We start from the raw sequence: 14896 nt of genomic DNA, 5'->3' as shown, positions 1-14896 counted from the left end.
TGCTCCTCTCACTGCTCTGTTAATGATGTCTGGGAGACCAGCTTGGCCTGGTCTTGTGTGATCCACTATTAGTGGAGGGTTGGAACCTGGAAAAGCTCTGGGATACACAGCATCCCACACAAAGCATGATTTATTGCCATGCCTATGATTGTGGTGAGGCAGACCTATCGGTCATCCTATTGGTGTAGAGTAGGTGGAGTGGACGGGCTGGACCAGTGAGACCGGACTCTGATTGGACAGATGGGGTTTGGAGTGTGTTTGTGAGTGTGTGATGGCATTGGTGTCAGCTCTGTTCAGTTGCGTTGGAGCAGTCAGGTGTGAGTGTGGGCGTCTGTCTCAGGGGTCATCATAACCCTGTTTAGGACGCAAGTGTGTGTTTATGTGTCTGCACTCTAGTCCCCCTCCTACTTGACCCAACCACAGTCAGCGGTCTCTCCATCTCAATACCTTTACCATCGGTGAGATTTTAATATTTCAACAGCTCATTGTTACAGTTGACAACAGTTCATTAGAAGTTGCCTATTTTCATTGGACGTAAGCCTGCAATGCTACCAGACTGCAGCTCTCCTCACTCTAAATCATGAAGGAAATGCATCGGCCCACCAACCAGCCAGAACTATCATTATCAAGCTATTGAATGATTATATTGGATGGTAACGGTAAGGATCATATAGGGCATAGAGCTGCCTATGGTGAGACGTGAAGTGTAATAGAATGTGAGCTATCATACAACCTGGCTTGTTCCACCAGGCTAGTTTGTGCCTGGAACAGTATACCGTAGGAGCATTGAACTGTGAGTCACTGAAGAGCACAGGGCCACATAATGTGGAGGAGGACAGAGACTGTGTCAGTGTGGAACGGTCAGATCAGCCTTGAGAGTGGTAGTGATGTGTTTTTCTGTGAACACTCTACCTCTCAATCTTCTCATCAGTTTTTTCTCCCTTCCTCCCATTCCACCCTCCTCTCCCTCTCCTCGTCTTCCTCCTCCCCTCCTACTCTCCTTACCCCTCCTACTCTCCTTACCCCTCCTCTCTCTCCCCCTCTTCCTCTCCTTCTCCCTCCTCCCCTCCTCCTCTAGCTGGAGGTCTACCAGAGATCACAGTGACCTTCGATAATGGCCGGGTCATGTACGGCTTCTGCAGCCTGAAGGAGCCCACGGCCGCACTGCCGCGCTACGTCCTCATCAATTGGGTGAGACTGTGTGTGTGTGTGTGTGTGTGTGTGTGTGTGTGTGTGTGTGTGTGTGTGTGTGTGTGTGTGTGTGTGTGTGTGTGTGTGTGTGTGTGTGTGTGTGTGTGTGTGTGTGTGTGTTAGTACAGTATATGTACGTCTACAAATGTGTGTGTACAGTACATGTGTAACTAGATCTGTATGCCTCTATAGGTAAACTGTTTGTGTGTGTCCACTCAGCCCTCCCTCCCTCCTGTTAGTGTCCACTCAGCCCTCCCTCCCTCCTGTCAGTGTCCACTCAGCCCTCCCTCCCTCCTGTCAGTGTCCACTCAGCCCTCCCTCCCTCCTGTCAGTGTGTGTCCACTCAGCCCTCCCTCCTGTCAGTGTGTGTCCACTCAGCCCTTCCTCCTGTCAGTGTGTGTCCACTCAGCCCTCCCTCCTGTCAGTGTGTGTCCACTCAGCCCTCCCCCTGTCAGTGTGTGTCCACTCAGCCCTCCCTCCTGTCAGTGTGTGTCCACTCAGCCCTCCCCCCTGTCAGTGTGTGTCCACTCAGCCCTCCCTCCTGTCAGTGTGTGTCCACTCAGCCCTCCCTCCCTCCTGTCAGTGTGTGTCCACTCAGCCCTCCCTCCTGTCAGTGTGTGTCCACTCAGCCCTCCCTCCTGTCAGTGTGTGTCCACTCAGCCCTCCCCCCTGTCAGTGTGTGTCCACTCAGCCCTCCCTCCTGTCAGTGTGTGTCCACTCAGCCCTCCCTCCTGTCAGTGTGTGTCCACTCAGCCCTCCCTCCTGTCAGTGTGTGTCCACTCAGCCCTCCCTCCTGTCAGTGTGTGTCCACTCAGCCCTCCCTCCCTCCTGTCAGTGTGTGTCCACTCAGCCCTCCCTCCTGTCAGTGTGTGTCCACTCAGCCCTCCCTCCTGTCAGTGTGTGTCCACTCAGCCCTCCCCCCTGTCAGTGTGTGTCCACTCAGCCCTCCCTCCTGTCAGTGTGTGTCCACTCAGCCCTCCCTCCTGTCAGTGTGTGTCCACTCAGCCCTCCCTCCTGTCAGTGTGTGTCCACTCAGCCCTCCCTCCTGTCAGTGTGTGTCCACTCAGCCCTCCCTCCCTCCTGTCAGTGTGTGTCCACTCAGCCCTCCCTCCTGTCAGTGTGTGTCCACTCAGCCTTCCCTCCTGTCAGTGTGTGTCCATTCAGCCCTCCCTCCTGTCAGTGTGTGTCGATTCAGCCCTCCCTCCTGTCAGTGTGTGTCCACTCAGCCTTCCCTCCTGTCAGTGTGTGTCCATTCAGCCCTCCCTCCTGTCAGTGTGTGTCCACTCAGCCTTCCCTCCTGTCAGTGTGTGTCCATTCAGCCCTCCCTCCTGTCAGTGTGTGTCCACTCAGCCTTTCCTCCTGTCAGTGTGTGTCCATTCAGCCCTCCCTCCCTCCTGTCAGTGTGTGTCCATTCAGCCCTCCCTCCCTCCTGTCAGTGTGTGTCCATTCAGCCCTCCCTCCCTCCTGTCAGTGTGTGTCCATTCAGCCCTCCCTCCCTCCTGTCAGTGTGTGTCCATTCAGCCCAGTGAAACTCAGGCAGTCTGAGACAGTCTAATGGGCTTACTGTCTCTATCGTTGTGACAGGCCCAGACATCCCCTCTGGCTACTGGTCTCTGTCACAGTTGAAGATGGCTCTAGAGTGAGATTTGGTGTCTCTTGTCCATTATTACAAACCTCAATTTTGGGTTTATTGTAATTCTTAGGCACTGCAGTCGCCCATCAACTCCCCTCTCAAAAAGAAAACAGAAAATATATGTTTCCTGTGGTCCTCATTATAAGTTCTAATGTGATTCAATACAAAAGTTCTCCAGAGATGTGTTATTAACTAGGAGGTGAATGGCCCTGGAAATGATATTATTTGTATTATTTTATAATTCCGTAGCAGCAGTACCAGTTCAGTAGCCATGTGTTTTTATGGTTGATTACTATTCCACTATTCCTTTCATGTAATCAGTGGCCATTGTGTTGTTTTGAATAGGTCATGGTAATGTAATGCTACCAGGAATGTTCCTGTTGAGACACAATGCTTCATTCACTCATAATTACTACTGTTAAACTGGACACAAAGACAACATTTTGAATAGAATACAAAGAGCACATCCAATCCTTTCAATGTGGTTACTTTGATTGAGGATGATGATGTCGACGGCGATGATGACACTACTACTGTATTCTTGAAGTCGGAAACACACAGTAGCTCTAACCCAGTCTCCTCCCTCCCGCTTCTCTCCCTCCCTCCACTCCCCCTCTCCTCTCCCTTTCTTCTCTCCCTCTCTCTTCTCCCTCCCCCACTCCCCCTCTTGTCTCCCTCTCTTCTCTCTCTGTCTCCTCTCCCTCCTCCACTCCCCCTCTCTTCTCCCTTTCTTCTCTCACTCGCTCCTCTCCCTCCACTCCCCTTCTCCTCTCCCTCTCTTTCTCCCTCTCCTCTCCCTCTCTCCTCTCCCTCCACTCCCCCTCTCCTCTCCCTCTCTTCTCTCCCTCGCTCCTCTCCCAGGTTGGTGAGGATGTGCCTGATGCCAGGAAGTGTCAGTGTGCCAGCCATGTGGCTAACATTGCAGAGTTTTTCCAGGTCAGTCTCACTGAGGTAAACCCAACTGCTACTCTAAGACTTTTGAAACGTTTATTAAAACTAGCCTGGATGACTAGCTAAATTAAAACATATTTGATGTTGTCTGATGAATGCTATCTGCCCCTCTGGGCCCGTATTCTTAACGTATCTCAGGGGAAGAGTGCTGATCTCGGATCAGTTCCCCTCTGTCCATTATCTTATTCATTCTGATCTAAAAAGCCAAACTGATTCCCTACTCTGAGAGGTTTTATGAATATTGTGGGGGTGAGAGAGATGGAGATAAAGAGAAGAGTTTTTCTCCTGACTGTGAAGGCCATGGAGCTTAACGAATCTCTAGACAGATTCCTTCAATCAATTGATGTGAAGTGTCAAGTAACTTCTCCATAACAGCTCTTTTCACTGGCCATCAGACTGATCTGCTTGCTCACATTGTCGGCTCTGGCCTTGGATTTAATGTGGGGTTAGCTGGTTGAGAATACTCTATCGAGCTGGGAGTTCTCTCTCTCTCTCTCTCTCTCTCTCTCTCTCTCTCTCTCTCTCTCTCTCTCTCTCTCTCTCTCTCTCTCTCTCTCTCTCTCTTTGTTTTCTTTGTGTTTGAAGATGAATCAGTGTATGGCTTGTCCTGTCTCAGAGATCATTCCTACACACACAACAGGATTCCCACAGTGAATATACATATGTTATTAATCCTGTAATTAATTCAACACTATCATTTTGATGTTTGGATGCCTTATAGCTTCTATCCACAGTAATAAGATATAATATAGACACAGGAGAGCTACATATTTCTCCTTTAGTTATCTGTACATTTTTTTTATTTTTTTTTATTTTACCGTTATTTTTACCAGGTAAGTTGACTGAGAACACGTTCTCATTTGCAGCAACGACCTGGGGAATAGTTACAGGGGAGAGGAGGGGGATGAATGAGCCAATTGTAAACTGGGGATTATTAGGTGACCATGATGGTTTGAGGGTCAGATTGGGAATTTATCCAGGACACCGGGGTTAACACCCCTACTCTTACGATAAGTGCCATGGGATCTTTAATGACCTCAGAGAGTCAGGACACCCGTTTAACGTCCCATCCGAAAGACGGCACCCTACACAGGGCAGTGTCCCCAATCACTGCCCTGGGGCATTGGGATATTTTTTAGACCAGAGGAAAGAGTGCCTCCTACTGGCCCTCCAACACCACTTCCAGCAGCATCTGGTCTCCCATCCAGGGACTGACCAGGACCAACCCTGCTTAGCTTCAGAAGCAAGCCAGCAGTGGTCATATCATATCATATCTCTACATCATTATATCTTAATCTGTATATATTTACATCCTCATATCACTGCATCTTTAAATCCTCATATCTCTACATCTTTACATCCTAATTTCTCTACAGACTCCTTCTCTCCATCCACCCGCTCTCTTTTCATCTCTCTCTCTCTCTCAATTCAATTCAATTGACTTTATTGACATGGCAAGTTCATTATTACTTACATTGTCAAAGTATACATATCGAAAAGTACAAATCAAATATATATGTATATATATACAAAATATATACACTGCTCAAAAAAATAAAGGGAACACTTAAACAACACAAAGTAACTCCAAGTCAATCACACTTCTGTGAAATCAAACTGGCCACTTAGGAAGTAACACTGATTGACAATAAATGTCACATGCTGTTGTGCAAATGGAATAGACAACAGTTGGAAATGATAGGCAATTAGCAAGACACCCCCAATAAAGGAGTGGTTCTGCAGGTGGTGACCACAGACCACTTCTCAGTTCCTATGCTTCCTGGCTGATGTTTTGGTCACTTTTGAATGCTGTTGGTGCTTTCACTCTAGTGGTAGCATGAGACGGAGTCTACAACCCACACAAGTTGCTCAGGGAGTGCAGCTCATCCAGGATGGCACATCAATGCGAGCTGTGGCAGGAAGGTTTGCTGTGTCTGTCAGCGTAGTGTCCAGAGCATGGAGGCGCTACCAGGAGACAGGCCAGTACATCAGGAGACGTGGAGGAGGCCGTAGGAGGGCAACAACCCAGCAGCAGGACCGCTACCTCCGCCTTTGTGTAAGGAGGAGCACTGCCAGAGCCCTGCAAAATGACCTCCAGCAGGCCACAAATGTGCATGTGTCTGCTCAAACGGTCAGAAACAGACTCCATGAGGGTGGTATGAGGGCCCGACGTCCACAGGTGGGGGTTGTGCTTACAGCCCAACACCGTGCAGGACGTTTGGCATTTGCCAGAGAACACCAAGATTGGCAAATTCGCCACTGGCGCCCTGTGCTCTTCACAGATGAAAGCAGGTTCACACTGAGCACATGTGACAGACGTGACAGAGTCTGGAGACGCCGTGGAGAACGTTCTGCTGCCTGCAACATCCTCCAGCATGACCGGTTTGGCGGTGGGTCAGTCATGGTGTGGGGTGGCATTTCTTTGGGGGGCCGCACAGCCCTCCATGTGCTCACCAGAGGTAGCCTGACTGCCATTAGGTACCGAGATGAGATCCTCAGACCCCTTGTGAGACCATATGCTGGTGCGGTTGGCCCTGGGTTCCTCCTAATGCAAGACAATGCTCGACCTCATGTGGCTGGAGTGTGTCAGCAGTTCCTGCAAGAGGAAGGCATTGATGCTATGGACTGGCCCGCCCCCAGACCTGAATCCAATTGAGCACATCTGGGACATCATGTCTGCTTTAGTCCAGGTCTGGGAGGAGATCCCTCAGGAGACCATCCGCCACCTCATCAGGAGCATGCCCAGGCGTTGTAGGGAGGTCATACAGGCACGTGGAGGCCACACACACTACTGAGCCTCATTTTGACTTGTTTTAAGGACATTACATCAAAGTTGGATCAGCCTGTAGTGTGGTTTTCCACTTTAATTTTGAGTGTGACTCCAAATCCAGACCTCCATGGGTTGATAAATTTGATTTCCATTGATAATTTTTGTGTGATTATGTTGTCAGCACATTCAACTATGTAAAGAAAAAAGTATTTAATAATAATATTTCATTCATTCAGATCTAGGATGTGTTAATTTAGTGTTCCCTTTATTTTTTTGAGCAGTGTATATATATTTATATATGAATAAATGATGGGACCAACAGCAATAATAATAGTAGTAGTGGACATGGGATTACCATTAACAACAACTACAACAACAATATTAATCAGAACAACAATACATTAAAGCAACAGTAGTAGACCAGTCTCAACACGACTAAGAAGACACATGACCTGGTATGAAAGACAAAACAAAACAAGATGGGAAATATTATCAACATTACTTTGCACTTTTCACTGGCTGTCCCTCAGGTTGTGGCAGGAGGACACATATTTGGCTGCCAAAACTGCACATTTTGGCTTTTCACCCAATAAATATTAGATTTTTTCTTCATATTTTATAGTTTCAAATTCTTTGTATTGAATTTATAATTTTGGGAAATAAATATTCTCTTAGGTCTGAGTATTTGTCACAGTGAAATAGGAAATGCAGCTCTGTCTCTACCTCTCCCCTGGAGCAGAGTGACCCCATCCTGTCCTCTCTGGGCAGCCAGGTTTGTCTGTGACGAACGGTCTCTATAGCCAGACTGTGCTCACTGAGTCTGTACCTAGTCAATGTTTTCTTCAGTGTTCTATCAGTCACAATGGTCAGATATTCTGCCACCATGTACTGTCTGTTTAGAGCCAAATAGCATTGAAGTTTTCTTAGATTTTTTGTGTTGTCTTTCCAATAGGTGATATATTTTTCTTTTTGTTTTGTGATGATTTGGTTGGGCCAGATTTTCTGAGGGCTGTCCTGAGGCTCTATGGGGTTGGTTTGGGTTGGTGAACTGAGCCTCAGAACCAGCTGGCTGAGGGGACTCTTCTCTGGTTTCATCTCTTGACATTGTAGAGCTGTGTGATGGAATGTTTTGGGGTCACTTGTTTTTAGATGGTTGTAAAATTTGATGGCTCTTTTTTCTATTCGAATGAGGAGGGGGTATTGGCCCAATACAGTCTTGCAAAACTCTGCATGCAATATTTCAATTGGATGTTTGTCCCATTTAGTAAATTCATTATTAGAGAGTGGACCCCATACTTCACTGCCATATAGAGCAATTGGTTCTATAACTGCTTGAATTTTTTTTTGCCAGATTCTAATTGGAATTTTGATTTTGATGTTCCTTTTTAATGGCATAGAATGCACTTCTTGCTTTGTCTCTCAGCTCATTCACAGCCATGTGAAAGCTACCTGTGTTGCTGATATTTAGTCCTAGATATGTGTCGTTTTTGGTGTGTTCTAATAGAACTGTGTCCAAATAGAATTTATATTTGTCATCTTTATTTCCGGACCTTTTTTGTTTTTTTTTGGTTAACGGTCAGAGCCCAGGTCTGACAGAACCTGTGAAGACGATCTAGGTGCTGCTGTAACCCCTCTTTAGTGGGAGACAGCAGCACCAGGTCATCTGCGTACAACAGACACTTCATTTCAGTGTTGTGTAGGGTGATACCAGTTGCTGCCGATTCTTCTAATGTTTTTGCCAATTCATTAATGTAGATGTTAAATAATGTTGGACTTATTGGGCAGCCCTGTTTCACTCCCCGCCCCTGAGAGAAGAAGTCTGTTTGCTTGTTGCCAATTTTAACTGCACATTTGTTTTTAGTGTACATTGATTTAATAAAATCATATGTTTTCCCTCCAATACCACTTTCTATTAGTTTATAAAAAAAGACCTTCGTGCCAAATTGAATCAAATGCTTTCTTGAAATCTACAAAACACGAGTAGATTTTTCCTTTGTTTTGGTTAACTTGTTTATCAATTAGAGTGTGGAGGGTGTAAATGTGGTCTGTTGTGCGATAATTTTTTAGAAATACAATCTGGCTTCTGCTCAGGACGTTGTGTTCATCAATGAAATTATGTAGTCTGCTATTTATAATACTGCAGAGAATTTTCCCCAAGTTGCTGTTAACGCAAATTCTTCTGTAATTATTTGGGTCAAATTTGTCTCCATTTTTATAGATTGGTGTGATCAATCCCTGGTTCCAAATATCAGGGAAAATACCTGCAGTGAGAATAATGTTGAAGAGTTTGAGTGTAGCCAATTTGAATTTGTGGTCTGTATATTTGATCATTTCATTTAAAATACCATCAGCACCACAGGCCTTTTTGGGTTGGAGAGTGCATAGTTTTTCCAATAATTCTTCTTCTGTAATTGGAGTATCCACAGGATTCTGATAGTCTTTGACTGCTAATTCAAGGATTTGTAATTTTTCTTGTATATCTTTTTGTTCTGGGCTCTTTGTTATATTGCTGTAGAGGTTTGCAAAGTGATTTCTCCACATATCCCCATTTTGGATAGCCAATTCCTCATGATGAGGTTTGTTTAATTTATTCCAATTCTCCCAGAAGTGGTTTGATTCTATGGATTCCTCAATTCCATCCAGCTGATTTCTAATGTGCTGTTCCTTTTTTGTTCTTAGGGTGCGTTTGTATTGCTTCAGTGTTTCCCCATATTGTAGGCGTATATTTCTGTCTGGTTCTCTGTGTTTTTGATTAGATATATTTCTCAATTACTTTCTTAGATTTTTGCAATCATTATCAAACCATTTTTCATTGTCTGTTATTTTTGGTTTGCTCTTATGCTTCTGTAGATTAGCCAAGGAGGCTAATTTGTCAACTATAAAGTTTATGTTCCTAATGACCAAATTTACACCTTCATTGCTGAAGGAGAATGTTAAGGCTAAAAAGTTGTCCAGGAGAGATTGTATTTTTTGGCTACTAATTGCTTTTTGGTAGATGTCTGTACTGTTTGCACTCCATCTATAGGCCTGTTTAGTACCATGTCATTTATTGGGCCGTGATGCTTCATGGTTGGGTTCGGCTCTTCTCAGATACACTGTGATTTTACTGTGGTCTGAGAGAGGTGTTAGTGGGCTGACTGTGAAGGCTCTGAGAGACTCTGGGTTTAGGTCGGTGAGGAAGTAGTCTACAGTGCTGCTGCCAAGGGATGAGCTGTAGGTGTACCTACCAAAAGAGTCTCCTCTCAGCCTGCCATTGACTATGTACCGACCCAGTGTTCGACAGAGCTTCAGGAGCTGTACTCCATTTTTGTTTTTCACTTTGTCATAGTTGTTTCTGTGGGGGTATGTGGGGAGGGAAAGGTTGTTGCTTCCTGGTAGGTGTTTATCCCCATGACTGTTAATAGTGTTTTGTTCTTCTGCTGTTCTAGCATTCAGGTCTCCACAGACCAGTACGTTGCCTTGGGCCTGAAAGTGACTAATCTCCCCTTCTAGAATGGAGAAGCTCTCTTCGTTGAAGTAGGGTGACTCTGAGGGGGGAATGTATGTGGCACAGAGGAAGACGTTTTTATCTGTCAAGATAGCCTCCTTGTTGATTTTTAACCAGATAAAGAATTCTCCTGTTTTGATCAATTCGATTGAATTAATTAGTTCAGATGTATACCATATTAGCATTCCCCCTGAGTCTCTGCCCTGTTTGATTCCTTTTAATTTAGTGGATGGTATGATTATCTCCCTATAACCTAGTGGACAGCCAGTGGAAACATCACCTCTGCACCATGTTTCCTGTAGTACTACAATATCAACATCATCAATTTCTTTCAGGAAGTCTGGGTTTCTACTCTTTAGCCCAAAAGCAGAGGACTTCAAGCCTTGTAAATTCCAACATGCAACGTAAAAAGATTTCATAACTTTTTTTTTCTTTTCTCTTTACCTTCAAAATGAGACAAACACTCACAATCCAACAAGAACTATTAAAATAGGATTTTTCAATTAAAGTAAACTCTTATTTTGCAAATGTGATTTGTTTATCATTTAAGATTCGAATTTGTGTCATGCCACTTGGGTGGATGTAGTGTGAGGATGGTGGAGTTCTTGTGCTCATCTTACAATGACCCTCGGCCTATCACATGTGAGCATAGTAGACTCAGCATTTGTTTAATGTCACTCATTTGGTTGGTGGGGATGGGCCAGTTGCTCCTCTCGCAGCCTGTGCGTAGCTCTGCCTGCTGGGCTGTGGCTCCTCCAAGTGTGGGTCTGCGGTGGGGGGCAGGGGGGTGGGAGGCCTCGTCTGGGTGGCTCTGAAGCTGGGCTGGGGTGGTCTGTGCTGCGCTGGCTGTGGTGGGCATTGAGGTTGGTGGTGCTGTGGTCGTGGCTGGGGGTTCCAGGGTGCTGGTCCGGGGTGTTGTCTCGGTGATCTCGGCGGGGTGGAGATTGCTCCGCTGTTCCTGGGTGGAGAGGTCGGGCTGCGGTTTAAAGTGACATCCTTGAGAGTCTTGGCAAGGATGGGGACTGTCTCCCTGTACAGGTGAACATGGTCATAGAGACAGTCCAGATCGAGGGTGGGATGGTGGGCCAGGTGTACATTGGGTCGCAGGGCACAATCCCGGGATAGGCTGGCGTTTATTCTTTGGATTGTGGCAGGGTGGAAGTCCCTCCTCTGTAGAAGGGTTGACACTATGATTCTTGAGTTGGGGAAGATTGCGGAAGCCTTCTCAATCACTCCCCGTAGTGAAGTCGCCACCCTCTCCTGCTGAGCACACAGGTCGTTGCTTCCGGTATGTATGATTATGTGGCTTGGCGACCCGAGATGGGCCTTATCAAGCAGCTCCATGGCACTCTGCGTTGTTGGGCACCACACCTTTCTCGTTTTGTGTCTAGGGAAAAGTTTCTTCTCCTGAACATACTTCCCATTTGAGTCCATTAACAGGACGATGTCAGCCAGTGTTTCTTCTGGACTGGGGGGGGCAGAGGGGGGGCTGGTGGGTGTTGGAGCTGGGGTGTGGCTGGTCTGTGTCGGTGCCACTGTCAGTGGGAGGCTGTTCTGTGGGTTGGGGAGGAGGGGTGCAGCAGGCAGGGCTGGGGAAGTCTGGCTGGTTGAGCTGGGCTCCTCTGCTGCGTGAGGCAGGTCTCTCTCTCTCTCTCTTGCATCCCTTTAGGCCATCTGGCTGTCCCTCTCTCTCTGCCTTCCTCTCCCTCCTCTCTGAACATGACATAACCACTTTTCTCTTTCCAGCCATGTGTTCTGTGGGTCTAAAGCTAGTGAGTGATGTGTGTGCACATTGCCCCAATCAAAAGTAGTTTGAGGAGGCTTGTGCTCCATGTGCCCTGCAGTCTGACACAAATATAACCTCCACATAACCTCTGGGAGCCTGCCCCTTTTACCATGGGAGACCATCTCACACAAGCCATTTAAAGGGGAAAGGTATACTTCCATTTAAGGTGCGTGTTTTGCTTTTTTGCCCGCAGGGAGTCAACGTCATCATCAACGCCAGCACCATGGAGGACATCGAACCATCTGCCATTGGACAGAGACTGACAAATGGGATGGCTTCGGTGGCCAGCCCCGTCCTCAGCCGGCTGAGAACCAGAGAGGAGGAGAATGGAGAGGATGGAGTGGTAAGAGAGAGGGGGCAGATGGGGGGGAAGATGGAAGAGATGGAGTGAGGTGGAGGGGGAGAGATGGAGGATAAGATGGAGAGAGGGGATTGGAAGGAGTAGAGAGATGGAACCAGAGAAGGGATACAATGACGGAGAAGGAGGTGGAGGGGATAGAGAGATGCCTTGAGAGAAAGGTTAAAGGGACAGCGAGATGGAGCCTGGCAGGAGAGGAGGGGGCTTTACGACAGAGGTCAAAACAAGTAGTCTGTGAAAGAGCTCTCTATTAGTGTGATGTGTGACACAAGGCCACAGCCATGTGACTGTTTTAGAGGAGAGAGAGGGAGAAAGAGACGACAGAGATAAAGGGAGAGGACAAGAGAGGGGGAGAGGGAGAAAGAGAGAGAGCGTTGGAGAGGCCCTCTGAGAGCGAGGCATTGTTAATGTTTAGGAACTTCAACAATGGGCCTTACTATGTATCAGATGGTCCATAAGAAATGAGTCTCTCAGCTGAACAGCTAGCAGGCTCCTTCCTCATTCTCTCTCTGCGTATCTGGACACAACTGAACCAGGACGTTAGGCTAGCCACTGCGCTAAAGGTACATTACATTCTGATAGATCGTCTACAGTGTATTGCTACCAAAACATGACGACATTAAGCTGAGGTAAATTCCTTGAGTTTAAAGAATGATATATACTGTAGATTAACAAACTAATAAAATGTAGTGCGTCACAGGGTTTTACAATGTCACACTGGCACTTTTGAACAGGCTACCTTGTGGATAACATCTATCTTTAAGGTCCGCACCTAAAGGGTTCAAGTACAAGCTGTTCATAATATAGAAGTTAAAGTTATATAACTCCATATAAATCATATCCAGGCAATGGTGCACAATAAGTGATACAGTAATTGTGTGTCGAACAGAAATATGAACAGACACTATATGTCTAGTCTGACCCTGTTGGTTACGGGTGGTGTGGTGCAATAGGATTTGGAGGGCACAGTAATTGTACTATAGCAGACGCTGACCCTGAGGTGTGTGTGTGTGTGTGTGTGTGTGTGTGTGTGTGTGTGTGTGTGTGTGTGTGTGTGTGTGTGTGTGTGTGTGCCATGGTTCTCTGGCTAATGGTTGTAACCAACCACTTCCTCTCTCCTCTCTCCTTTCCTCTTTCCCTATTGGGCGGATGTCCAGGGCACCGTGTACACCAAAACCAACGCAGAGATTGAGATGAAGAAGATCAATAGAGAGGAATTCTGGGAACAAGCCAAGGTAGGAATGAACATGATTCCCGCTAACGTCAGGAGGGAGGGAAGAAGGGATGTAAGGAGGCGGGGGGAGGGGGGGGAGGGGGGGGGGTTGACTGGGACAAGGACTCTGGAGACAAGAAGAGCAGCACTGTTATCTTTTCCCTCTACCTTTTCCTCAGACTAGGAATGATAGCATGAATAGTGGTTTCAAGTGGAGTGTGTAGGAGTAGGATCAAAACAAAGTCAAAACATGTCCCCCGTCTTCCAGACGCAACGCCACAAGCCAATGAGACAGACTCAAATGAGATATGACATCCACTGCTCTCTGTCCTTGAAGTTATTTGAATTTGAATCATTGTGGGTGGGCGGCTTTGCCTTCTACATGTTAGTTTGTGTTGATTTTGCTCAATGGAAGGACCAAAGCCAGATGTTCTGTTTTGCATTTTAGTCATTGATGTTTTGTGTTGTGACTAATTGGTTATTGAAGTATTGAACAAATATTGAAATATATTTCTGTCTTTTGTGTGTACCAGCGTGAGGAAGAGTTGAGAAAGGAGGAGGAGAGGAAGAAGGTTGCGGAGGAGAGGCAACGCTTCGAGGAGGAGAGGATGGAGCTGGAAAGGAAAGAGCAGGAGGATAGAGAGAAGAGGTACCGCGAGAGGGAGAGGCAGATCGAGGAACACAGGTGGGCCGCAGTGACTTATGGGTAGTGTGTTGTATCACATAAACTCTGGTGCTTGGTCCATGTGGTAACTCAGTGTGTGTGGAGCAGAAAGAAGATACAGGAGGAAGAGGAGGCCAAAGAGAGGACACGGAACCAGCCCCTCAAAGTAAGTGGGTGTGTGTGTTCAGAGTGTGTGTGTGTGTGTGTGTGTGTGTGTGTGTGTGTGTGTGTGTGTGTGTGTGTGTGTGTGTGTGTGTGTGTGTGTGTGTGTGTGTGTGTGTGTGTGTGTGTGTGTGTGTGTGTGTGTGTGTGTGCGTGTGTGTGCAAACGCGCGCCAGAGCATTATGTGTATTCTCTGTTCCATGCCAAAGAGGGTCTTGCCACTACTGAAAGAGGCAGTCTGCTTTTAGAGAATATTTCTGATCTCATTTCAAGACTAGTCACAATGCATCATTGATATTGTCTGGGAAGAAATATTAAGAAGAAACAAGAGTTCTAGTTCATTATCCTGTTTTTAAAAATCCAACTTTAATTCAATAGTAGCATCAACATGAATATTTTCAGCCCTGGCACGACATGACACAAGAAGATTTATTCTCCAAATATTGGACCCCACAATGTTTTCACTTCTCTCCTTCCTTTTACCATTCCACAAGAGCCATCGTTATTTTAAGACTCTCACTTCCTTCGAAAACAATACTTCTGCTTTCAGATCACTTTGAAAATGCCAGCTTGTACGTCTGTGATTTTGTAATGGGTGCCATGCTGTGAGAATGTAATTACTTTGTAGGCTGTTTCCTTGTACCCATCTCTCTCTCTCTCTCTCTCTCTCTCTCTCTCTCT

General features: G+C 46.4%; 1 protein-coding gene across 1 annotated transcript in view; it reads left to right on the top strand.

Moving 5' to 3' along the window:
- The window catches only part of LOC129868344 (drebrin-like), a gene marked incomplete in the record, with an annotated part of 130311 nt that overhangs the window by 96953 nt on the left and 18462 nt on the right, over positions 1-14896 (top strand). Inside the window, 6 exon segments of the mRNA XM_055942243.1 lie at positions 1079-1191; positions 3686-3760; positions 12012-12161; positions 13334-13411; positions 13923-14074; positions 14162-14219. Coding sequence (XP_055798218.1) covers positions 1079-1191; positions 3686-3760; positions 12012-12161; positions 13334-13411; positions 13923-14074; positions 14162-14219 — 626 coding nt within the window.

Source organism: Salvelinus fontinalis, chromosome 13 (assembly GCF_029448725.1).
Source record: "Salvelinus fontinalis isolate EN_2023a chromosome 13, ASM2944872v1, whole genome shotgun sequence".
NCBI lineage: Eukaryota > Metazoa > Chordata > Actinopteri > Salmoniformes > Salmonidae > Salvelinus > Salvelinus fontinalis.
The sequence above is the reverse complement of the archived record's forward strand: the minus strand, read 5'-3'. Positions and strand labels throughout refer to the sequence as shown.